This window comes from Rhinatrema bivittatum, chromosome 4 (assembly GCF_901001135.1).
Source record: "Rhinatrema bivittatum chromosome 4, aRhiBiv1.1, whole genome shotgun sequence".
In the NCBI taxonomy this organism is placed as follows: domain Eukaryota; kingdom Metazoa; phylum Chordata; class Amphibia; order Gymnophiona; family Rhinatrematidae; genus Rhinatrema; species Rhinatrema bivittatum.
Genome location: NC_042618.1, coordinates 477,774,103 through 477,799,572, shown reverse-complemented (window position 1 = coordinate 477,799,572; position 25,470 = coordinate 477,774,103). Strand labels below are relative to the sequence as shown.

The 25,470-nt window shown below is 49.4% G+C and overlaps 2 protein-coding genes across 5 annotated transcripts in view; one reads left to right on the top strand and one right to left on the bottom strand.

Moving 5' to 3' along the window:
- SYN3 (synapsin III) overlaps positions 1 to 25,470 on the top strand; it is a 387,951-nt gene that overhangs the window by 200,492 nt on the left and 161,989 nt on the right. The gene's annotated exons all lie outside the window — the stretch shown is intronic.
- The window catches only part of TIMP3 (TIMP metallopeptidase inhibitor 3), a 46,707-nt gene that overhangs the window by 7,666 nt on the left and 13,571 nt on the right, over positions 1 to 25,470 (bottom strand). The window contains exon 2 of the mRNA XM_029597329.1: positions 1,704 to 1,786. Within this exon, the coding sequence (XP_029453189.1) occupies positions 1,704 to 1,786 (83 nt within the window). The remainder of the gene's footprint in view (positions 1 to 1,703; positions 1,787 to 25,470) is intronic.

Below are 25,470 nucleotides of genomic sequence, written 5' to 3'. Positions count from 1 at the left end.
GCTCCCTCAGAGGCCCTTTAGGTTCACCCCCAGAACTGGAAATGAATTTGCAGAGTGCAGCCTGCTATCGATCAGACTGATCTGGGCTCATCCCGGGTGGCTTTGCCCGCTCTGTTCTCCATCGTGGGACGCTGAAATAGCTGCCTTAAAAGAAGGGTTATTTTTAGGACGACAGATTTATTGTCTACATCCACCCAGGCTCCACTGGAGTGCATCCAAAATGAGAGACTCTCAAGGGGATTCATTAATTCTTCAGTTTAAAAAAAAAAAAAAGAGCCAACAAGCGAAAGTGCTCTTGTGCTGGAGAGCTGGAGAGCTCTGAGCTATGCACCAGTGCTCGGCACTGGTGCATAGCTCAGAGCACGATTACGCCCTCCGCGCCTTTTCTTTTGCACTGTACACACGGGCTTTAAATTGGGTGCTCAAAAGCTGCCCGTCTCTGGCCTCCAGCACCCTACCTAGTTTTCTGACTAAAGAGGCTGGTGCAGTTTCTGGAATCCGGTGGATTGCGAGATGTGAGCAAGCCCTCTGCTTTTACCAGTCTGGCGGGTGATCAGGGGAGCTCCCGACACGCAGTGCACTTGGATTTCAGCGAGGCCTTCAGCACGGTTTGGTACTCTGAAGACTTATAAATAAATGGAGTGCTTTGGCATGGACCCTGGAGTGAGCGAGTGGGAGGCGAGGGGAGGTATTGCTAGTGGCAGGCCTCAGGGATTGCTCTCTCGCACGTTTGCACAAGAGATACAGCAGAAGGATTAATCGGGAAAGGTTTGTCTTTTTAATGGACCAATACTAAAATCTACAAACAGAAGAGACAGCCAGGAAGGTGTCTGGAAAACACGAGGGATGCCAAGATTTAATGCTAAGAATGGCAGGCAGCATTTGGGGGAGCCGTTCATTTGTTCACAAATCGAGCGAGATCTGGGGGTGATTGTATCTGATAATCTTAAGGTGGCCAAACAGATGGATAAAGCGATGGTAAAAGCCAGAAAGCTGCTTGGCTGCACAGGGAGAGGAAGGGTCAGCAGAGAAAGGGAGGTGACACTGCCCCTGTACAGGTCCCTGGTGAGACCTCACTGGGAATACTGAGCACAGTTCTGGAGACCCCACCTTTCAGAGGATATAAACAGGATGGAGTCGCTCCAGAGGGGGCTACTAAAATGGGCAGTGGTCTTCCTTCTAAAGCACATGGGGGAGAGACTTACAGATCTAAACATGAACACCTTGGAGGAAAGGGGAGACAGGAGAAATGAGACAGTTCTCCTTCAACAGAAAGGAGACTGCCAGTGGAGTTGGAGGGTATCTGATTCCAGAAAGCGTGGGACAAGCACAGGGAGATCGGAGGGAGTGAGAGCTGAGCATGCGTCTGAATGGGCCGCATGCTCTTTCTATGTTAACTTCTGCTATAATTTTGCATTTTTTTTTTACATCAAACTGCTTTTGAGGAGTGCTAAAGAGGGGGGAGATGTGCTGTTCCTGCAGCCCCCGGCGCTGGATCCTGGTACCAGAAGTTAGAAACCTCCAGCACCAGTAAAGTCATAGCAAGGGCGCCCCTGGAAGCTCCCTCAGGACATCAGAAAGCGAGAGGGGCTCGTCTGGCTCCAGCCCCAGCTCTGTCAGTCTGCCTAGGTCACCAGGGCGCGTGGACGGAAGGGAAGCTCGCAGGACAGTGCGCTGTGTCGGAGGTCGAGAGCCCCTCTCACCTTCATCTGCTTGACGGTGTAGCGCATGGTTCCAAACGGCCCGTCCTTCATCAGCTTCTTGCCCACCACCTTGGCCCGGATTACTGTCACAGGGAGAAAGGAGGCAGAGGGTTAGCTTACAGCAGAACTACACCTCCCTTTCAGTACTTTCATGAAATTGAAGGGAATATTGTGCTGCCAAGCCTTACTGTCCCACTACATTTGTAGATAGTTTATCCCCAGTACCACTGCTGTGCTCAGAGACAGAAGGGAGGGACCGTCTGCCTACCTCCAGAACGATGGGGGTAGCCCAGGCTGCAGAACTGATGACCAAGTTATTTAACAACAAGGATCTCCTTTGAATGAATAAATGAGGCATCTCAAGCTTTGCACTGTCAATGCAATGGGCACCTCCAGCTAGAGATGCCTTCAGAGGGCCCGCTGCCAGGCCAGAGTACTGGTCTCTGGCATGTGGTACCTGCTGGTGCGTGCCACGTGGTCACTTCCTCCAGCCGTGCCGCTTCTCAGAGGGCAGCGGAGGACGGGGCCAGGTCCTAGCTCCCAACGCAGATGCACCGCTCGGGAAGCAGCGCAGCCGGAGGAAGCGGAATCTGGACTCTCTCTGCAGCACCCGTTTACTCTAAATTAATCGAGACTTATAGCCTAAACAGTAACGGAGGAGGAGGTAAACATGCGAGTTCACAGAGAGGTTTCCTGTTATGTAACCTTGCCCTTTTATTCATGGTCAAGTCCAAATCCGTAATCTGATGTCTGCAGCTTTCTGGGAATTCCCTGCGGCACTCAAGAGGATGGGACCAGAAAGATTGTTCTACTCCTGGCACTGCTCCTAAAATCAAATCTGTGCAACCTTGAAAATAAAAAAAAAAAGGCACAGACTCGCTGCAATTAAACTTCTACTCACAAGGCCTCCTTAACTGGGTCATTGCACAACCCAGCAGGCAGCGAGAGGCCAAGACTAAAGGCTGAAGAGGAGAAATACAGGACTGTTTGCAACGTCCAGCTAAAGTCCGCCCTGCTGTGCTTTAATGCAAGACAACGGGTCGCAGTCTCCCTTCTGCTTCTAAGCAGTCATTCCAGAGGAGGAGGTGTGATGTCACAGCTCCATTCACCAATCAAAATGTCAGCTTTCAGGCATCGGCCACGCATCATTCATTCAAGCCAGAACCTCTGGGCAGGTTTTCCAGCCTTGTGATTGGCTGGAAGCAGCTGGGGAGGATTGGGGGGCTGAAACACGGCGATTCGTCTGGAATACAAGAATCCTAGCCGCTCTCTGCTGGCGGGTACCTTGCGAGGCGAAGGGCGGGAGCGTTTTTCTGCTTTGGGTTCCTTTTAATAGAAATCAGAAGCTTGCCAGCATGCCTTACCGGACTGTTCCCTCCGCCAGCTCTGGCAGGGACATGATCGGCTGAGATTTACAAAGATCCTTCTGGATCTTTGTAAATCCAGAAGGATCTTCTGTTTTGACCCCAGGATGACGATGATTGCATGAGATCACTAAATCTCAAGTCCAACTGCCCAGTGACCTCTCCATTTATTTAAAATTTCCTACAGACCACATCTCATACACAAAGTCAGCCAATGCAGTTTACAATAATAATAAATCAAACCTCTTCTTGTAACTGAGCAAGTGCTACAGCTTGATGAAGGCAAGCAGCACGAGGACCCTGCGGCAGCGCAAGATTCCCATCTCCCACAGGCAGGAAGAGGATGCCACGGTGCCCATGGGGTTGAAGAAATCCTGATGGGTGAAGTGCGAGGGAAGAGAAGGGGGGAGAGAGAGAGAGAGAGAGAGAATGCATGTGCAGAGAAAGGGATAGGACTGGAGGGGTGACGTGCGAGGGAGGAGAAGAGAGAGAGAGAGAATGAGAATGTGTATGCAGAGAAAGGGATAGGACTGGAGGGGTGACGTGCGAGGGATGAGGAGAGAGAGAGAGAGAGAGAATGAGAATGCATGTGCGGAGAAAGGGATAGGACTGGAGGGGTGACGTGCGAGGGATGAGGAGAGAGAGAGAATGAGAATGCATGTGCGGAGAAAGGGATAGGACTGGAGGGGTGACGTGCGAGGGATGAGGAGAGAGAGAGAGAGAATGAGAATGCATGTGCGGAGAAAGGGATAGGACTGGAGGGGTGACGTGCGAGGGATGAGAAGGGAGAGAGAGAGAGAATGAGAATGCGTGTGCGGAGAAAGGGATAGGACTGGAGGGGTGACGTGCGAGGGATGAGAAGGGAGAGAGAGAGAATGAGAATGCATGTGTGGAGAAGGGATAGGACTGGAGGGGTGACGTGCGAGGGATGAGGAGAGAGAGAGAGAGAATGAGAATGCGTGTGCGGAGAAAGGGATAGGACTGGAGGGGTGACGTGCGAGGGATGAGAAGGGAGAGAGAGAGAATGAGAATGCGTGTGCGGAGAAAGGGATAGGACTGGAGGGGTGACGTGCGAGGGATGAGGAGAGAGAGAGTGAGAATGAGAATGCGTGTGCGGAGAAAGGGATAGGACTGGAGGGGTGACGTGCGAGGGATGAGAAGGGAGAGAGAGAGAATGAGAATGCGTGTGCGGAGAAAGGGATAGGACTGGAGGGGTGACGTGCGAGGGATGAGAAGGGAGAGAGAGAGAATGAGAATGCGTGTGTGGAGAAGGGATAGGACTGGAGGGGTGACGTGCGAGGGATGAGGAGAGAGAGAGAGAGAATGAGAATGCGTGTGCGGAGAAAGGGATAGGACTGGAGGGGTGACGTGCGAGGGATGAGAAGGGAGAGAATGAGAATGCATGTGCGGAGGAAGGGATAGGACTGGAGGGGTGACGTGCGAGGGATGAGGAGAGAGAGAGAGAGAATGAGAATGCGTGTGCGGAGAAAGGGATAGGACTGGAGGGGTGACGTGCGAGGGATGAGAAGGGAGAGAGAATGAGAATGCGTGTGCAGAGAAAGGGATAGGACTGGAGGGGTGACGTGCGAGGGATGAGAAGGGAGAGAGAGAGAATGAGAATGCGTGTGTGGAGAAGGGATAGGACTGGAGGGGTGACGTGCGAGGGATGAGGAGAGAGAGAGAGAGAATGAGAATGTGTGTGCGGAGAAAGGGATAGGACTGGAGGGGTGATGTGCGAGGGATGAGAAGGGAGAGAGAGAGAATGAGAATGCGTGTGCAGAGAAAGGGATAGGACTGGAGGGGTGACGTGCGAGGGATGAGAAGGGAGAGAGAGAGAATGAGAATGCGTGTGCAGAGAAAGGGATAGGACTGGAGGGGTGACGTGCGAGGGAGGAGAAGGGAGAGAGAGAGAATGAGAATGCGTGTGCAGAGAAAGGGATAGGACTGGAGGGGTGACATGCGAGGGAGGAGAAGGGAGAGAGAGAGAATGAGAATGCATGTGCGGAGAAAGGGATAGGACTGGAGGGGTGACGTGCGGGGGATGAGAAGGGAGAGAGAGAATGAGAATGCGTGTGCAGAGAAAGGGATAGGACTGGAGGGGTGACGTGCGAGGGATGAGAAGGGAGAGAGAGAGAGAATGAGAATGCGTGTGTGGAGAAAGGGATAGGACTGGAGGGGTGACGTGCGAGGGATGAGAAGGGAGAGAGAGAGAATGAGAATGCGTGTGCAGAGAAAGGGATAGGACTGGAGGGGTGACGTGCGAGGGATGAGAAGGGAGAGAGAGAGAATGAGAATGCGTGTGCGGAGAAAGGGATAGGACTGGAGGGGTGATGTGCGAGGGATGAGAAGGGAGAGAGAGAGAATGAGAATGCGTGTGCGGAGAAAGGGATAGGACTGGAGGGGTGACGTGCGAGGGATGAGAAGGGAGAGAGAGAGAATGAGAATGCGTGTGCAGAGAAAGGGATAGGACTGGAGGGGTGACGTGCGAGGGAGGAGAAGGGAGAGAGAGAGAATGAGAATGCGTGTGCAGAGAAAGGGATAGGACTGGAGGGGTGACGTGCGAGGGAGGAGAAGGGAGAGAGAGAGAATGAGAATGCATGTGCGGAGAAAGGGATAGGACTGGAGGGGTGACGTGCGAGGGATGAGAAGGGAGAGAATGAGAATGCATGTGCGGAGGAAGGGATAGGACTGGAGGGGTGACGTGCGAGGGATGAGGAGAGAGAGAGAGAGAATGAGAATGCGTGTGCGGAGAAAGGGATAGGACTGGAGGGGTGACGTGCGAGGGATGAGAAGGGAGAGAGAATGAGAATGTGTGTGCAGAGAAAGGGATAGGACTGGAGGGGTGACGTGCGAGGGATGAGAAGGGAGAGAGAGAGAATGAGAATGCGTGTGTGGAGAAGGGATAGGACTGGAGGGGTGACGTGCGAGGGATGAGGAGAGAGAGAGAGAGAATGAGAATGTGTGTGCGGAGAAAGGGATAGGACTGGAGGGGTGATGTGCGAGGGATGAGAAGGGAGAGAGAGAGAATGAGAATGCGTGTGCAGAGAAAGGGATAGGACTGGAGGGGTGACGTGCGAGGGATGAGAAGGGAGAGAGAGAGAATGAGAATGCGTGTGCAGAGAAAGGGATAGGACTGGAGGGGTGACGTGCGAGGGAGGAGAAGGGAGAGAGAGAGAATGAGAATGCGTGTGCAGAGAAAGGGATAGGACTGGAGGGGTGACATGCGAGGGAGGAGAAGGGAGAGAGAGAGAATGAGAATGCATGTGCGGAGAAAGGGATAGGACTGGAGGGGTGACGTGCGGGGGATGAGAAGGGAGAGAGAGAATGAGAATGCGTGTGCAGAGAAAGGGATAGGACTGGAGGGGTGACGTGCGAGGGATGAGAAGGGAGAGGGAGAGAGAGAGAGAATGAGAATGCGTGTGTGGAGAAAGGGATAGGACTGGAGGGGTGACGTGCGAGGGATGAGAAGGGAGAGAGAGAGAATGAGAATGCGTGTGCAGAGAAAGGGATAGGACTGGAGGGGTGACTTGCGAGGGATGAGAAGGGAGAGAGAGAGAATGAGAATGCGTGTGCGGAGAAAGGGATAGGACTGGAGGGGTGATGTGCGAGGGATGAGAAGGGAGAGAGAGAGAATGAGAATGCGTGTGCGGAGAAAGGGATAGGACTGGAGGGGGTGACGTGCGAGGGATGAGAAGGGAGAGAGAGAGAATGAGAATGCGTGTGCAGAGAAAGGGATAGGACTGGAGGGGTGACGTGCGAGGGAGGAGAAGGGAGAGAGAGAGAATGAGAATGCGTGTGCAGAGAAAGGGATAGGACTGGAGGGGTGACGTGCGAGGGAGGAGAAGGGAGAGAGAGAGAATGAGAATGCATGTGCGGAGAAAGGGATAGGACTGGAGGGGTGACGTGCGAGGGATGAGAAGGGAGAGAATGAGAATGCATGTGCGGAGGAAGGGATAGGACTGGAGGGGTGACGTGCGAGGGATGAGAAGGGAGAGAGAGAGAGAATGAGAATGCATGTGCGGAGGAAGGGATAGGAGTGGAGGGGTGACGTGCGAGGGATGAGGAGAGAGAGAGAGAGAGAATGAGAATGCGTGTGCGGAGAAAGGGATAGGACTGGAGGGGTGACGTGCGAGGGATGAGGAGAGAGAGAGAATGAGAATGCATGTGCGGAGAAAGGGATAGGACTGGAGGGGTGACGTGCGAGGGATGAGAAGGGAGAGAGAGAGAATGAGAATGCATGTGCGGAGAAAGGGATAGGACTGGAGGGGTGACGTGCGAGGGATGAGAAGGGAGAGAGAGAGAGAGAATGAGAATGCGTGTGCAGAGAAAGGGATAGGACTGGAGGGGTGACGTGCGAGGGATGAGGAGAGAGAGAGAGAGAATGAGAATGCGTGTGCAGAGAAAGGGATAGGACTGGAGGGGTGACGTGCGAGGGATGAGAAGGGAGAGAGAATGAGAATGCGTGTGCAGAGAAAGGGATAGGACTGGAGGGGTGACGTGCGAGGGATGAGAAGGGAGAGAGAGAGAATGAGAATGCGTGTGCGGAGAAAGGGATAGGACTGGAGGGGTGACGTGCGAGGGATGAGAAGGGAGAGAGAGAGAGAATGAGAATGCATGTGCGGAGGAAGGGATAGGACTGGAGGGGTGACGTGCGAGGGATGAGAAGGGAGAGAGAGAGAGAATGAGAATGCGTGTGCAGAGAAAGGGATAGGACTGGAGGGGTGACGTGCGAGGGATGAGGAGAGAGAGAGAGAGAGAATGAGAATGCGTGTGCGGAGAAAGGGATAGGACTGGAGGGGTGACGTGCGAGGGATGAGGAGAGAGAGAGAATGAGAATGCGTGTGCGGAGAAAGGGATAGGACTGGAGGGGTGACGTGCGAGGGATGAGGAGAGAGAGAGAGAGAGAATGAGAATGCATGTGTGGAGAAGGGATAGGACTGGAGGGGTGACGTGCGAGGGATGAGAAGGGAGAGAGAGAGAGAATGAGAATGCGTGTGCAGAGAAAGGGATAGGACTGGAGGGGTGACGTGCGAGGGATGAGGAGAGAGAGAGAGAGAATGAGAATGCGTGTGCGGAGAAAGGGATAGGACTGGAGGGGTGACGTGCGAGGGATGAGGAGAGAGAGAGAATGAGAATGCATGTGCGGAGAAAGGGATAGGACTGGAGGGGTGACGTGCGAGGGATGAGAAGGGAGAGAATGAGAATGCGTGTGCGGAGAAAGGGATAGGACTGGAGGGGTTCAAGGGAAGAGAGAGACAGAGGGGAGGGGATGAGAAGGAGCATGAGTAAGGGATGGGAGAGTGCGCAGGGCCAGGGGAAGCACTCGGCAGCTGCCTAGAGCACCAGAGTTTTGGGGCTGGCAGAGCAGCAGAAAGACTGCAACAATTGTGAGTCCTTGTTCTTCCCTCCCACATGGGCCCAGAAGAGGAAGTTGCTTCATGCGGGCCAGGAGGCGCAATACCTGTGGCCAGAAGGAGCAGGAGCAGCGTCAGCCCATGCCCCGGGAGACAGGAGGGCCCAGTCAGCTGCATGGCCTGAAGGTGGAGGCTGCTGCTGCCGCCCGTGCATGCCAGAGGGGGAGAAGATTGAGTGAGTGAGTGTGGACAGAGAAACATAGAAATGACGGCAGAAGAAGACCGAACGGCCCATCCAGTCTGCCCAGCAAGCTACGCACTTTTTTTTTTTATTATCTTTTTCTATCACCCACCTGTTACTATTGGCTTCCAGTACCCTCCAGCCCTAATTCCCCTCCACCCCACCACCAATGTAGAGAGCAGCGCTGGATCTGCATCCAAGTGAACATCCAGCTCAATTAGGGGTAGCAACCACTGCAACAAGCAGGCCACACCCTTACCCCATACTCTGACCCACGCCTGGACAACGTCTGTGTGGAGCCTCCTCTCCCCACTAATCCAGAACAAGCTCAGGGTGGCTGGAAATCAGGTTTCAGGTATGGACAGTGGAGAATTTGTTATCCCTAGTAGTTTTAATTTGGGAACTCTTTATTTTTCGGTAATGCCATCACAACGGTTTACATATTTAAACAAGGGATATGAAGGTTTACAAATAACAAAAAAGGGAGAAATAGATAAGTAGTACAGAGATTACAGCTGTTTTGAAATATTGTATTCTTTTATTAGTATGGTTTTACTATTATGACTGATTTATATTTTACTTTAGTGGTTGATGCTGAAGGTTCTGTTTTTCCGTTGTTGCTCTGCATTCAGAGTCTGGTTTGTTGCAGTTTCCCGTTCACTTTTTGTCTGCACATTTCTGTTTATACTTTATGGTCTCTATTCTGTATTTCGGGAGGGTCTATCTGTGCGACTGAGGTAAGGTATTCTGTTACTGTGTAGGATCTATAGTAGCCTGGCTTGTTTGGTTTTCCTAACAGGATGCGTATTGGTATTTTAGGGCCTGGAGTAATATTTACTGTGTTGCAATTTCTTACTGTTTGAATGCTGGCAGTTAGGGTTGTAGTATGGGAGGTTTGCTATTTGTAATTATAGTTCATTGTACTTGTGGCTTTGAGGGCCAAGCCCACACCCAGCACATTTTACAATAGGCCTCATACCAGATGGGTTTCCTCACTGGTAGCACAGTGTATGTAACTATAATAGTCATGTTGTTGTAAGTAATAATTTTACCTCAGAAGACTGTACTTTGTATGTCATTTTTCATGTAAAATCTGTTATTAGACATGCATAATTATTGTGTTGAAGGCGGGGGAGCACAAGACTGTAAGATTCAGCCTCTGTTGCCTCGGGTACAGACTTAGATTCTGAGCACTCTGGGAAAAGAGGAAATTCCTCATGTACCCGAATATGATTCCCTTTGAAATGCCGAAAAATGGAATATAAATAAAATTCACCTAATGCGCCTAATACCCTTGCACCGAACTCAAGAGTTCGCCACACCCATCTCGTACTTCCCCATATTGAGGTGAGCTTGGATGCTCTTTTTAATCAAGTGACTGGTGGCCAAACAATTAGCAAGTCACCCCCTAGACATACAGGAATTGGGAAGAGAGTAACAAAAAAAATCAGTCATTTCAAAAAAGCAAAAAAAGTTGACTAGGAAGAGCAGCTAGAAAGCTCTGACCACAAGTGCTCATAGACTGGCCAAAGGTATCCAAGACCTGCGGCCCTAATGGTGGAGGTAGACTTGGACATTGTTGCTGTTTTGAGGCAAGGTTCAGAGAGTTTCATGATTGGGATTCGGCCATCTCTGGCTCTAACTTGATAAGGAAGGACAGAAGAGGGGGAGGCGTACCTCTTTATGTCAAAAACAATATCCAGGCAACTGAATTGCAAGGGACGTGGGGTAGAGAAGCATTATGGATCCAAAATGGTGCTTCCATTTTTACTGGTGTGATCTACAGGCCTCAGACTCAAACAGAAGAACTGGACAGAGACATGATCGAAGATATCAGAAGGGAGAAGCGTTGTTCACTGGAGATTGTAATCTGCCGGACGTGGACTGGAGAATCCCTTCTGTGGAATCTACCAGAAGTAGAGAGATAGTGGATGCCTTGTAAGAGGCTCTGTTCAAACAAATGGTAATGGAACCCACGAGGGAGGGAGCTAAACTCAACCTAGTGCTCACTAACATGGATAATGTCTCTAATGTCCGGGTGTGTGCCCACCTCAGCACCAGTGATCAAACAAACAGTCTGGTTTGTCATCGCAAATAGGATTCAGAGAAGTCATACAAAGACCCGAGTTTTGAATTTCTAAAATATGGACATACCTGGAGGAAGAAGTAGAAAACTGGGAGAGGTGAAACAATGGACCAAACCAAAAGGAGAATTTAAAGGGGCAACAAATCTCTATATTAGAAAAGTAAACAAAAATAAGAGGAATAAGAAACCAATCTGGTTCTCAAAGGAGGTGGCTGAAAAGATAAAAGCAAAAAGTGAACAGCATTCAAGAAGTATAAAGGATGACAGGGAAGAATACCGGGTGAAACTGAGGGAGACGAAGAAAGAAAGCAAGCAAAGGTCAGGCAGAAGAAAGGAATGCTAAAGAGGTAAAGCAAACCATTTCTCAGATATATCAGAGAAAGGTCCAAAGTGGTATAGTGAAATTGAAAGGTGACAAAGGTCAATGTGTGTAGAGAGATGAAGAAATGGTAGAAATAAATACTTCAGTTTGGTGTTCACTAAAGACTCTGGAGGAGGACGACCGTTGCTGGTTGACAAGACCATAGATGGGGATGGGGTAGATGAAACTCCATTTAAAGTAGAGAATGTATGGGAAGAGCTAGGAAAGCAAAAGTGGACAAGCCCTTGGGACTGGATGTGGTTCATCCCAGGATACTACAGGCGACTAGAAAATTGGATCGAAGAAGAGCACTCAATGTGATTTACTTGGATCTTAGTAAAGCTTTTGATATGGTCCCGCATAGGAGACTCGTGAACAAAATGAGAAACTTGGGAGTGGGTGCCAAATTAATGGCATGGATTGCAAACTGGTTGACTGACAGGAGACAGAGTATAATCGAAAATGGAACCTACTCTGAGTGGAGAACAGTGATAAGCGATGTGGCACGGGGATTGGTTTGGTTCAATATTTTTGTGAACAACATTAAGGGATAGAAGATAAAATTTTGTCTATTTGCAGATAAGATCTGCAACAGAGTGGACATGCCTGAAGAAGTAGAGAAAAAAAAAGATTTAAGAAAACTTGGAGACTGGTCATGGATTTGATGCCAAGAAGTGCAGAGTCATGCATCTGGGGTGCAGTAATCCAAAAGAGCTGTATATGATGGGGGTGAAAGACTGATGTGCACGGACTGGGAGAGGGACTTTGGGGTGATAGTGTCTGATGATCTGAAGGTGGCGAAGCAATGTGAGAAGGCGATAGCTAAAGCCAGAAGAATGCTGGGCTGCATAGAGAGAGGAAGAACCAGTAAGGAAAAGGAGATGATAATCCCCTTGTACAGGTCCTTGGTGAGGCCTCACCTGGAGTACTGTGCTCAGTTCTGGAGACCGTATCTCCGTAGGGACAGAGACAGGATGGAGGCGGTCCAGAGAAGGGAGACCAAAATGGTTTGGGGTCTGTATCTGAAGACCTATAAGGAGAGGCTGAATGATCTCAATATATACATTCTGGAAGAGAGGAGACTCAGGGGAAATACAGACCTTTAGATACCCGAAAGGTTTAAGTTCTTCGAACCTTTTTTGTTGGAAAGGAAACAGAACTAGGGGACATGAAATGAAACTCGGTGGGGGGGGGAGGGGATAACTCAACCACTGTCAAATATTTCTTCACAGAAAGGGTGGTGGATGCCTGGAATGCCCTTCCGGAGGAGATGATGAATTCTTTGGCCTGTCTTTGTATTCAAAGAGGCATGGAATGAATACTGTGGATCCCTAAAGGCTGAAGGGAAGAAAAGAAGAAAAGGGTACATGGGGGTAACCTGCTCGGTGCATGGGGATCGCTACCCTTAATCAATAAGCCTTGATGCTTTTAACCCAACTGCTCTCCACTTTGACAACATGGGGAAGGGGGAATTGGATTCAGAGGCCCAAACTTTTATGGTCCGGAGTACTGATACGCAGACATAAGGAAAAAACGAACAAGACTGCTTCTATGGCCACGTCCAAAAGCAAAGAACGTCAAGCAGCATGGACTGCATTTCCAAGATGGCTCCTTGCCCAGTAAAAATGTTGGTTTGTTAATATGTAAGGTTTAGGGGGTAGCCTGCACGGAGCGGCAGTTACTAGATGGACCGTTTGGTCATTTTCTGCCGTCAATACTATATTACCCTTCCGATTCCTGAACAGAAGATGTTAATTGCTGAGTAACTCCTTGCAAAAAAACCTAAAGAGGAATTGGTGATGGCTCTATAATTAGAACAATCAGAGCTCTTAAGAGAGCAGTTTTTTTAAAGATGGGATTAATGCTAGAGGTCTACAACAATAGGAACCCTTCCTTCAAGCAGAGATCCATTAACAATTCTTTAAAAAAGGTATAGGTTTGTCAGAAAGACCGTTGATTAATTTAGCAGCAAAAGGGCAGAACCAACAAAAAAATGGGTCTCCTATTAGCAAGAGTTTTGGTTTTTTTTTAAACTCAAAAGATTAAGTCTAAAACTGGCCACATTTGGAATGGCGTCCACACATCTCACGTTATTTGCTTCAGAACATGAATTAGCCATTTCAGAAGTGCAATAAAGAGGGCAGAGCATTCACAGAGAGGCACAATCAGCGCCACGGAGTTTCCTTGCATTAGAAAAACCTCTCTGGGATTATCTACCCCACTCCTATTTGCAACCCATGTTTTGCTTTCAAGGTTTCTTTATAAAAAGTAGTCGGCCATAGCCGAATATCGGGATCCTTGTCCTTCCCCCACCTCTGTTCTAAAGAGTCAACCTCCCTTTTTCACAAGGGAAGCTGTTCAGTAAGCCAAGCGTTTTAAAGTCACTCATAATTCTTACAGTTCTCACGGGGGCGGGTGGATCGATTCCATTTATCCTTTCAGACCACCCAGGGATCTACAGCAGTAACATCCAATCCTTCCCCCAGACCTCTCGTTACTGGGGGGCCTTTTGCATGGGGAAATATTTGCTTGACATGGATGGATTGGAGCAGATGTTTCATGAAGGCTAGCGACTTTGTTCCCTTGCCTAATTTTGAAGTTGACTACAGCTAGACCATTCTCTAGCTGTTGCATGGTTTGTTTTTTTGTGTTTTTTTTATTTGCTTAAAAAATATACCATAGTTTCCATTGTTTTTCAGCACTTTGAATGGCGAAATGAGCAGGAAATGCACAGTGTATGACAGTCGGACATCAGGGCCAGATTCAAGGTGCTTTGCCCTAGCCACAGAGGGAGAGAAAAGCCGCAGTCGACTCAGGCCTTTTAATGTTGAAAGCCCTTTACTAAAATCGGTGCTAGCAGTCTGTGCGCGCAGAACAAGCCAGCAAGTCCTGCCGCAGGTGCTCAGGCCTGGGGGTTTTTTTTAAGTGTAAATCTCTTTCTAGCGTTCTGAAACCTTACGGTACTGATTTGATTTATATTGCGCTCTCAGGCACTTCTCATAGTGCGTTACAAGATTTCGGTTACCGCGCTGTTTGGGATGGGCGTTGGTAAAGCTGGGACAGGATGCGTCAGCACGGCCTACATGAACTCAGAAATGTATTTGGGGAGAAGCCAGAAATGGAAAGTTACTGTCAAATAACAGCCGAGACCTCCCTCCCTCCCTCGGCTAGGACGGCTACCGCACCCCACTCTGATCCAGTCCTGGTTTTTTGCCCCAGTGCATGCACTCCTAGTTCCGTTTTTCCCCAGAACCCGGATCCCTTGACCCGGGCCAAGGGGTCCTCCCTACTTGTTCGGGTGGGTAACAGTTCTGGCCGGGAGGAAGCCTGCCACCCTGTTCCTACCAAACACCAGAGCCTGCGGCGCGCTTAGAGATGTGCGAGAGAGCCTGTGCTTCATTCAGCATCATTCAGCGAACAAAAAAGCTCCACACCCCAAGCATGTTAAAAGTTCTCTCTTTCTCCTGGGTAATGGTACCCAGCTGGCACCACATCATTCAGAAGCGAGAATCTCTGCGTGGTGCACAGCTTCCAGCCTGCGAGCGAGCCCCGGGTCCTGCCGCCGCGTGCCCTCAGAAAGGGCAGGCTCCAAGCCAGCTTCAGTCCAGTAAAAACGGCCCCTCTCCTGCTACCTCGGAGGCTCCCACATGCGTCCATTATGGGCCCGATTCAGACTCCTCTCGTGCTGAATCCGTGCGTGAAAGGCCCCCCTTGGAGATAACTGGGGCCGGGGAGAAGCGAGGACCCGGATGGCTTTTGCTCAGAGATTTCCTTCGGTGCATCGCGTGCTCGCTTCTCCAGCTCCGCGAGTTCAACGCCCCACCTGCTGCCTCCCTCGGGAGTCCCGTTACAAACACAGCCACGGCCCCTGAGAAACTTCATCCCACACAAGTGGTCTCCAGAATAGCGGCATATTTTTATCCCCAGCCCCTTTGAAGTGATGCCCGCAGCAGTCCTCTGGGGCAGGATGCTTTTCGGTTCTTCAGGCCTGCGGGTCAGGCTGTTCTCTGGGATGTGTGCGCAGTTGGAGAGGTCTCGGGGGCATTCCAACGTTATTTACACAGAGCCAGATTAGATGAGAAAATAGCCTTTGATATGCTAAGTGCACCTCTCCTGCTACAGGTCACAGCCAAAGCAAGCAAGCCAGCCCTGAAAAAGCAAACAGGAAATGCACATGGGGGGAAAAGGGAAGGGTACGGAGGAGTGGAGAAAGTGCCTCTGCTGCACTTAGCAAGTTTCACCAGCAACACATCTGCAGCTTGGCCCTTTCATACGTGCAAGTGGGGATTTCTCCCCTTGGCTTCCTTTTCCTACCTCCGTCGACTCATCCTGGAGCCGTGATGCTGAGGTTCCACTTCCCCCATCCAAACTTGGGACAGAGGTGGAGCTGTGACCGTGGATAGGAGGCGGCTGGCATCTGCGTCCCTGCGAGAGCAGCGGGCACAGCTCTGTAGCCCGCCACAGGGCTCCCCATTGGTACCTCACCAGCCTCTGGCGCCGGCGGCAGCGCCGGAAACTGAACTCCAGCAATTCTTCCAAACAAGGGCTTCTGTGCCACCCAGCCTCTCACCCTCAGAGCCACATGGCCTTTTTGCAGGGTGAAAGAACACGCAAAGCCTGAAAGTCAGAGCCCAAGCCATACCAGAACCAGAGGAACGCGACTTCAGTGCCGCTGGCCTGCGAGCAGAATGAAGAGAATCAAGTCACAAGCAGGAAAGCCAAACGTGACGAGATTAATAAAGACAAGAGGGGGTATGACCTCCAAGGCCCACCGGTGGGGGCGACCACCACCACCACCACAGTTCAAGCCCTGCTTTCTCCCAAATAAAAATGCCCACAGACGTACAGGCTATGGTCCCAGATTACAAAGTCTACGTCCACTCACGAGCACAGCTTCAGATTTAGCAGCTTCTCTGCCTACGCTCGGTTCAGGAGGCTCAGCATTTCCCCCAAATCCATCTCGCCTACGCCTTCATCGAGGCGCTGCAGGAGGTTGGACTGCAAGCTCACAGGATATCCAAGGCCAACCTAGTATGAGGTCGCACAGTGGTGGAAGACGTCTTAGCGTAGTCTCTCTCTCCCCAGAAAAAACTTTCAGCTTTTGCCCTCGCCTGAAAAATAAACTGACTGTCAGCCCTGGAGAACTAGAAGCTTCTTACAGGTGCCCATGTGTGCCCTCTACCAGCAGAAATCTTCGGGCAGTGCGTGGCAGCACTTAATACAAACAATGCTGGGGATAATTCGGAAGGGAATGGAGAATAAAACAGAGAATATCACACTGCCTCTGTATCACTCCATGGTGAGACCTCATCCTGAGCACTGTGTGCAGTTCTGGTCACCACATCTCAAGAAAGATAAAACATAATTAGAAAAGGTGCAGAGAAGGGCAACCAAAATGATAAAGGGGATGGAACAATTCCCCTATGAGGAAAGGCTAAAGAGGTTAGGGCTGTTCAGCTTGGAGAAGAGACGACTGAGGGGGGATATGATAGAGATTTATAAAATAATGAGTGGAATGGAGTAGATAAATGGGGAATGGTTATTTACCATTTCAGACAGTACTAGGTTGGGGGTCACTCCATAAAGCACATTTCAAACAAGTGAAAGAAAGTATTATTTCACTCGGTGCACGTCTCCAGAGGATGTGGTGAAAAGCCATTAGTGTAGCTGGGTTTATAAAGGATTTAGACACGTTCCTGTAGGAAAAGCCTATAAAACATTAGTCAGGTAGACTTGGGAAAGCCATTGCTTATCCCTGGAAGGGAGCAGTGAGGAAATAATCCACTCATCAGGATCGGCCAGGTAACTCTTAGCGACCCAGATTGGCCATGGTTAGAGACAGGATGCTGGACTTAGTGGACCTTTGATCTGACCCAGTATGGCAAGTCGTATGTTTTATGAATTAGAGAATATATTTACCATTTAGTAACACATAAGGCCCTTACATACATTATACAGCAGTGTAAATAGCGAGGCCTGGTATAACATCCAGAATTTTAATAAAATCCAGGGAGGCATCCTCATTATAAAAAGCAGAAAAGTCTTGATTCAAAATAAGGGGCATGGAACAGCTCCCCTATGAGGAAAGGCTAAGGAAGTTAGGGCTGTTCAGCTTGGAGAAGAGACGACTGAGGGGGGATATGATAGAGGTGTTTAAAATCATGAGAGGTCTAGAACGGGTAGATGTGAATCGGTTATTTACTCTCTCAGATAATAGAAGGACCAGGGGCACTCCATGAAGTTAGCAAGTAGCTCATTTAAAACAAATCGAAGAAAATTATTTTTCTTTCCGCGCATAGTTAAGCTCTGGAATTCATTGCCAGGGGATGTGGTTACAGCAGTTAGTATAGCTGGGTTTAAAAAAGGTTTGGACAAGTTTCTAAAGCAAAAATCTATAAACTGCTATTAATTAATAAGCAATAGTAACTTGTGAATTATCTAATGTTTGGGTACTTGCCGGGTATTTGTGACTTGGATTGGTCATTGTTGGAAACAGGATGCAGGGCTTGATGGACCCTTGGTCTGACCCAGTATGGCAGTTTCTTATGTTCTACTTGCGCTTTACAACATTTCAGGTCTTTGCCTCAAAATGCACCTGAGTCCCATAGTCAGGTAAAACCCTCTCCATTATGTTTGGCTGCCTTAATGAAAGGAGAGTCATTGATCTCTTCTGCCCATGCGTGCCCATCCCGCCGATCAGGGTTTTATGACTCAGAGTTAGAAAGTCCACCTAGCTGAGAAATATGAAGTCTGTCCAGACTCTAGCGGTAGTCTATTCAGTGGCACGCCCAAGCCGGAGCGAGCTGGAGTTTACCGAGGAGGTGTGCCACATTTAGCACGGCTCAGTGAAGTGGCCCGGGTTTATATCATTTTCCCTCTCCTACGCTGCCGTGCCTACGGCCGTTACTGGTCAGCATCCACGCCGTGAGTCCCAGTCCAACGGCGAGGCCTCCACGTCAGCCACAGCCCAGGCGGGAGCGTGCTACGCCATATCAGTCGGATAACGCCTCGGGGCCATAGTGTGAATCTAAGGCACTCCCGTCTGCGCCCACCCGTCGGGACGCAGTTCGTATGAAACCTTTCCTGAATTTGTAGCTGTGGAAGGTTTAGCACTTCATGTTGGCAGCTGCTAAAGATGTAAAAAAAAACTGGATTAAGAGGAGGATGGGGATGGGGGCAGGTTACTGCCGGCGGTGCACGCTTCCTGCTTGCTCTGATGTGTTTACCGCAGGGTTTGGAGTTCACTCTGATCACGTTACTCCAGCGCTTTCTTTGGAGAAGGACACAGGGTCAGAAATGTTCCAGAAGCAGAACAAAAAAAAGACTGCAGACAGAATACGCAGGTGGGCCGCCCCGCTAGGCCGAGGGGATGAGCAGAGTCTGATGGCTGCTCTTGTTGATGCAGCTTTGTCTCGGGGGGGGAAGGGATGACTGGAATGTCAGGCATCTCCCGCTGAAGAGACGTGGGACGTTTTTTTTGGCAGCGAGGAAGGAAGCGAACGCCTGTCACGGCTGTTGCCGAGGTTTGTGCACGCTGGAGAAGCTTAGACTCCTGAATAGGACCAGCCCACGGTTTTGACAGATGCAGAAAAAAGCGTGCATGCGATTCTGCAGGTCTGCTGCTCACGCACATTAATAAACACTGCAAAGAGGGAATTCTGCAGCGGGTCATGCTCGGCTCTACGGTGCATGCACAATCTGCAAAACTGCTGCCAAGACACCGAGGATGGAATGGAAAAGCAGCAATTCTCTTTTCTCGGATCCATATATTCCGAACCTAGATTCCAGATGGTGCGGAAAGCAAATTCTCGCTTCGCTGTTTAAACAAAATTAACATTAATGGTGGTTACCAGAAATCCGTTCCTGCACGGCACCACTGCTTGGCCTCAGGCCCTGCTGGTGATGGAGGAACAGCAACAAATTCAGCAAAAAGGAGAAGAAAATCATTGGTAGTGGGACTGGAAAACACAGCGGAAGGAGAAAGCCGCCTCTTCTCACCCTGGAGATCCACGACTACTTTCTATTCCCTCCCCGGTGTTCTTCCTAGTGATTTACAGCAGTGGGATGAAGGCCTTCCTTGCCAGAGAACTTGTGGGGAATTTGCTCGGCTGGGTCTCTGCAAACCTTGTGTGCACGATATTAACCCTGTACAGGTCCCTGGTGAGACCTCACTGGGAATACTGAGCACAGTTCTGGAGACCCCACCTTCCAAAGGATATAAACAGGATGGAGTCGCTCCAGATGGGGCTACTAAAATGGGCAGCGGTCTTCATTCTAAAGCTTATGGGGTCAGAATTAAAGATCTAAACATGTACACCCTGGAGGAAAGGTGGGATTTGGGAGAGATGACAGAGAGATTCAAATATCTCCAAGGTTCCCATGCACAGGAGGTGTGAGCCTTTTTCAATGGAAAGGAGGCTCTAGAACGAGGGGTCATAAGATGAGGGTGAAAGGGGGCAGACTCAGGTGTAATCTTAGGAAATATTTCTGTACAGAGAGGGTGGTGGATGCACGGAGCGGCCTCCTAATGGAGATGGTGGAGACAAAACAGAATCTGAATTCAGGAAAGCCCAGGACAGGTACAGGGAAGTGAAGGGAATTATAATGCTAAATTAAATTGGGCAGATGGTCTTTTTCTATGAAAAGGCAAATCGCTTCCTGCAGCCATCACAGCTCCAAGGAGGATGAGCGCTCCTACGACTCCCATGTGCCGAGGAAGGGGAGCAGCACGGCGTGAATTATCTGCAGCGATACAAATAGCATGGGAGGCTCGGCCGAGGCCTGTTGGATCCGTGGCTTCCAATTCCCACGTTTGGAGAGGGAATTTCCAGTCCAGGCAGGAGTTGGACTCCATCGCTAGCTGTACTCACAAGTGCTGTTATTGTAAAGTCTGTCGAGGAGCTGCCTAATAAGTTTGTAATACGATACTGGAAGGGCAGTGGCCTCTCTTCCCAAGCCCGGTGGTTTTCTGGGCTTGATGAGAGCAGACACCCTTTGGACACAGAGCTAATCTTAAATCTGGACCAGCTCAGGATTGGTGAACCTTCACCCTGAGCCTTAGGATCACTACCCCTCTGAGATACTGAGTTTCTTCAATAAAGAGAGAAACACCTGCCTACCACTAGGTACATCTTACCGCCCTAAACAAGAACAGTCACAAGACAGAATTGTTTAATATTGAACTTGTTGTTATGTAAGGCCTCAGTGCTACCCTTAACACACACTCAGGGTAACCCTATGGCCACTCGGAGGGTCCTGCCAAGCACTGCCCAAGCCCCTCTGCACCTGCACAACATCTCTTACACTGGCAACCTCCTGCCTGCCTCTGGGCAACTTCCCCGCCTCACAATCTATCTCCTGGTGGTTTCTAGGGACACGGAGACCCCTCACAACCAAGGGTCACACCATTCCCAGAAATACACCACAGACCAAATACACAGACAATACCGGGATCGATAGTCAGTCCAAGAGAGGCAGAGCTAACAAACTAATAAGTTTATTAAGAAAAAGTAAGAACAGTGCATGGATGTAAGATTTAAACTGCAAACAGAAACAGGTAAAACAACAAGGATTAAACAGTAGAAACTAGCTAAACACTTTTCACTACTTATCTAATGCCTGGGGAGGTCAGGAAAAAGGCTGAACAGGTCCTCAGCACAGAGCTCTGATCCCTCTGTACTCCCGGGCAAGACTGGAGAGTTCCAGAACCCTCAGGGCAAGTTCTCTGTCTCCAGGGCCAATCAGAACACACAATACTAACAGCTTTCTGGCCAATGGCACTGCAGGGTGTTTCAGTGTTGCGTATGCTGATCAAGCCACCTTCCAAAGCCTCTGTTTGAATGACAGTGCAGAGGTCAAACACCACCTGCAGACCAGCAGACAGGAAATGAGCTCGCTGGGGAAAAAGGGTCACAGGCAGAACAATAAACCACAGAGCATGCAAAACCCCTATTTAATTACAGCCAATTTACATTAGAGCAGTGGTTCCCAAACCTGTCCTGGACCCAGCCAGTCAGGTTTTCAGGATATTTACAATGACTATGCAATGCAAGCACTGCCCCCATAATCAAGCAAATTCATTGTAGAGATCCTGCAAAGCTGACTGTCCCCAGGACAGGTTTGGAAACCTCCTGCAAAGTGCCTCTGAAGGTAGAGGTTTGGATTACATCTCTGCCAAATAAGGATTATTAAGCAGTGCGGTTCCTGGGTCAGCATCCGAGTTCACAGGAACTAAGAGCAAAAAGAACTTAGATCTCAGAAGCTACCTTTGTATTGCGGTGGCCGAACACATTTCTTGCATAGCTCTCGAAAGCTAGCACTTCTTCAGGCCAGAGTTCAAATGAGAGAGAGACGGCATCACCTGCACGCGAGTGAGCGAGACAGATTTACCTTTTGCGTATCTGAATTCTGATCAGAGGCCGTAAACTCTGGCTACCCAAGATGTGTATTGTGTTAGCCCAACAGAGAGGTGTCATCCCAGACTGACCATTTCAGGGTCGCCTTTAAGGTGTTCGTGTTTCACGTGGTAATGAATGGAGGAGGACCACAATATTTGCGAGAATTGTTACCATGCATCTGCTCCTACGTGGACAGCGTGTTTGCAAGGTAAACCCTGACTTGCAATTCCTTCAGCCATGTGCTCTCAGCACACAAACGTTTATTTCTGCAAGCTATTGGTTACATTACTGCAGAATTTTTAAGTGTTTTATTGTGATGTGCTGGACTTACAACTCTTCTCAGCTTTGGATAGCTATTCGTTTAGATAAAGCAGGCTGTCAGAATTTTCAGTAAAATATAAATGGTTTTGCTTTAACTTGTTAGAGAGGGCATGGCAGGAGATTGTGCTGTTTGGCCTGCCACCTGTGCCCTGCCTGTTTTTAAAGCTTCTATAAATCAGACCATGGCCCCACATCAGCCCAGAGTGAGCTTGCAGGATTCCCCTGGGCTCAGCTGCACGAGATCCGGCACCAGCATGTGAAAGCCAACCGAGGCCTTCTAGGAAGGGCAGCCTGCCGTGCTGCAGGAATCTCAGGCAGCTCTCGCCCAAGGGCGCCACCTGTTCAGGCTTCTGCTATGAAAGACCAACCTTCAGTGGAGACTCCTCTGCCTCGCAGGGCTGAATCCTGCCTCCCCCGCTCACAGCTTCTCCTCTTCCCCACTCCCTGCCTACGAGGGGGAAGACAGGTAGGACTGGATGGGTACAGTGAAGACACACGGCTCCTTTATGTCTTGGTTCGAGCTGGCAGAGTGATAGTGGCATCTCCCCAGCTTAGGGGAAGACGACTCGCCGAGCTCTCGGCTAATCACTCAGAACCTGCTGAAAGCCAGCACATTGCTGACCAGGTAGAGGAAGGCGTGAGCTGCACTGGCCACACACAGCATGTCCCTCAGGTACGGCCTGTGTACAGGAACTGATTGCACGTACCGCAAACAAACAGTCTGAAGCCCATTAGCAGAAAAACACTGCAAGTATTTGCTAGTGCAACAAGACAGAATTAGGAGGCAAAGGAAAAAGTGAAAAGGAATCTTAATTTGTAGTATAACCCTGGTCATTCACTACAGATTATCCCTTAATCCCAGTGAATTTTGGGCAACCGAGGAAGCTATTTTAAAAGAAAGGGGCCAATGCACTAAAGTGCACTAGCATCAGTTGTTAATGTGAGTATCAACGGCCGCTCTTAATGACATATGCAAATGAGGCACACATTGCAAAAAATCCTAACTGTGCTTCTGCAAGGTGGCATTAACATGTCTATAAGGCACTGTGTGTGCACTTTCACCACACGACTAGATCTGTTTTGCATGGCAGCCTAGATTTCGGGTTAATTCTCATGAGCCATTTTTTTTCTTTTTCATGCATTTCACAAAAACACAAGAATTCCTTGTAAGGAAATTGAGGTGTACAATCAAATACCTTCTATAACTTTACTGTCTCAACTGCCCTGAATTGGTTGAGCAGTTTAAATGTTTGCTTAAAATGTAATTTATTATCCACTTGTTGCAATGTAAACAGATGTGATGTGCAAAGGAAAGTCGGTATAGAAAAGCTACAAATAAATAAAATACAGATGTAAAAAAAATAAAAGAAACACATCTAAACATCCCTCAAGTATATAAAGGAAAGAGAGGGAGATCAAGAAGAAACCATGAATAAATACCATGAAAATGAGAGAATAAGAAGACAAACCCCAGTTTATATTCCTAAATGGCCAATCCTGCAAGAGTGACTTCTAGGCATGCGACTCTAGGAACGAGGCATTTACAAGGATATCGCAGGATAAATTGAGCCCCCTTAGATAACAGCTCCGGGACGCGTGGAAAGAAATCTTTTCCTACGAAGTCAGGTTACTCTAGTGACATCAGGCTAAATCCATAGAACAAAAGCAATCTATTCCGAAAGAAAAACCCAAAAGGCAACGGCTACTCTTGGAGTTTCTCTTTGGGAAACCTCGGTCCCTTGTGAAGGAGATTCAAGAATATCCACCGCCTTCCTCTTCAGCTTCCGGCAGATGCTATGCCTTAGCTATTACCGGCATCGCTGCTGGTGGGATGTTTAGAACTTGGAAAATATAAACCCTAACGAGATCTGAAGCAGAAATCAGTTCTAGAAAGGGAAATCGTAGAATCCTTAAACGGAGGCTTCTCAGGGAATTCTCTGTTCTTGGCTTCCTGCACTCTCTCAATGGAAACAGCCCGAGCATCCACAGCCTCTAATTTAGTACCATAAGAAGAAATCAAATTCGCATTAGCCAAAACATGGCGATTAGTGCCCATAGTAGCCTTAGAGTGGAAGTGGAAGCTTCCCTACGACTTCTAGTGTGATCACAGGAGGTTTAACAAGCTCCATTTTTAAAACGGGGATATCCAACGCTGCACTACCTCTACCCAAATCGGGCCAATATCGGGGTCCTAGCTGGGAGTTCAGCCGCTCCCAGTTGCCCCCGAATTAGGGCACTCCTCTCCGGCTGATACAACAAAACTCCACCACCGCTTGCTCCAATATCGGAACTCCCCGACTCACCTCAGAAGAGGCCAATGAGAGGTCCGAGCGCACGGGTAGGCCATGGTGAGAGGGAGATGGTGTGATCGGTGCTCTGGGATCTCCTCAGCCAGCGGAGGCGGCGTTCGCTCAACGTCGAACTCCGCAAGCCATTTTATGTGCATAACAGATCTCTGAATGCACGTTGACCACTTGCAGAGTCCATTGACCTCTAAGTGGCAAGCTGAGAGCAGTCAGCTTTCTAGCACCTCCATCGCATGCTGGATTCAGATGGTCCCTCCACAGGTGCACGAGAACCATCCCACCCCCAGCACCGGCCACAAGGCCCTGCAGGGGTTACTTGGAGTTAGGATATGGCCCATCTGCAAACTACAGCTTCCCACTTCATTTGTTCACATCATTCAGATAAAGATTTATGGCCATCCCTAGGAAGGAACTCTAAAATGGTCTTGCAAGCAGAATATTTGTAGCAGGAGTGACCTGCTGGAGCTTGGCGCAGGTGCTTCAGAGTCACTTTCGCACATAAAACCTGGGTTTATGAATGCAAGTTTGCTTACGCACACAGAGCCCTGGGTTAACGTTTACACAACTGCAGAGGTGTTCTGGAGACCGAGGTGGGAACTGCATGCATACTTGGATTTTAAAAAGCCCGCACGTTAAGTTATACCATCTCTTCAGCGGGCGGAAGTTTACGCAAGGTTATTTGTGTGCCACTCTGCCAATTGCTAAAGTTGATTTTGAACATCCTTGGTACGTGGCCACAGATTTTGGCATGCAACCATCTTCCCTTCAGGCATTTCCTGCTCTAGTCCAGACACTCAGGAATCAATGTCCTGGACTTTTCTTCCTATCCGTAGCAGTAGGGTACAAAATTGTTTTGTACTGGTTTTTCTTATAACCCCCACCTCATGGGCAGCCAAGACAACGTATGACAGGAGGCAGAGGAATGAAGGAATCCAGAAATACGTAAACTGGTTCCAGCCACCAGAAAACAAAACCGCGCATCAAACAGCAGGGTGTGCCAGTGCCAGCTAGAAGGCATTGACAACACTTTAAATGGCGCATTAGATGCGATCGGCCTTCTTGCAGCAGCCATGCCACCCCTATAGCTTCCGCAAGAAGTGGTGCACAAGCTGCACAGCATAGTGCAACACCGGAGAGGAAGGCAGTGTATGCCTGGGCTTAAAGTGATCCCATGGCATAGGCGGTTGGGCAGAGCCACTCCCAGGGTAATGACAAAGAAGCTGCTTACAGAACTAAAAGCAAAAAATCGTGCCGCATTAACAGACACCGATTAGCAGAGGACTGGAACTGTTGGAGGCTGCGATACGTTATTGGCCTGGGGGCAAGCTTTCAGCAGC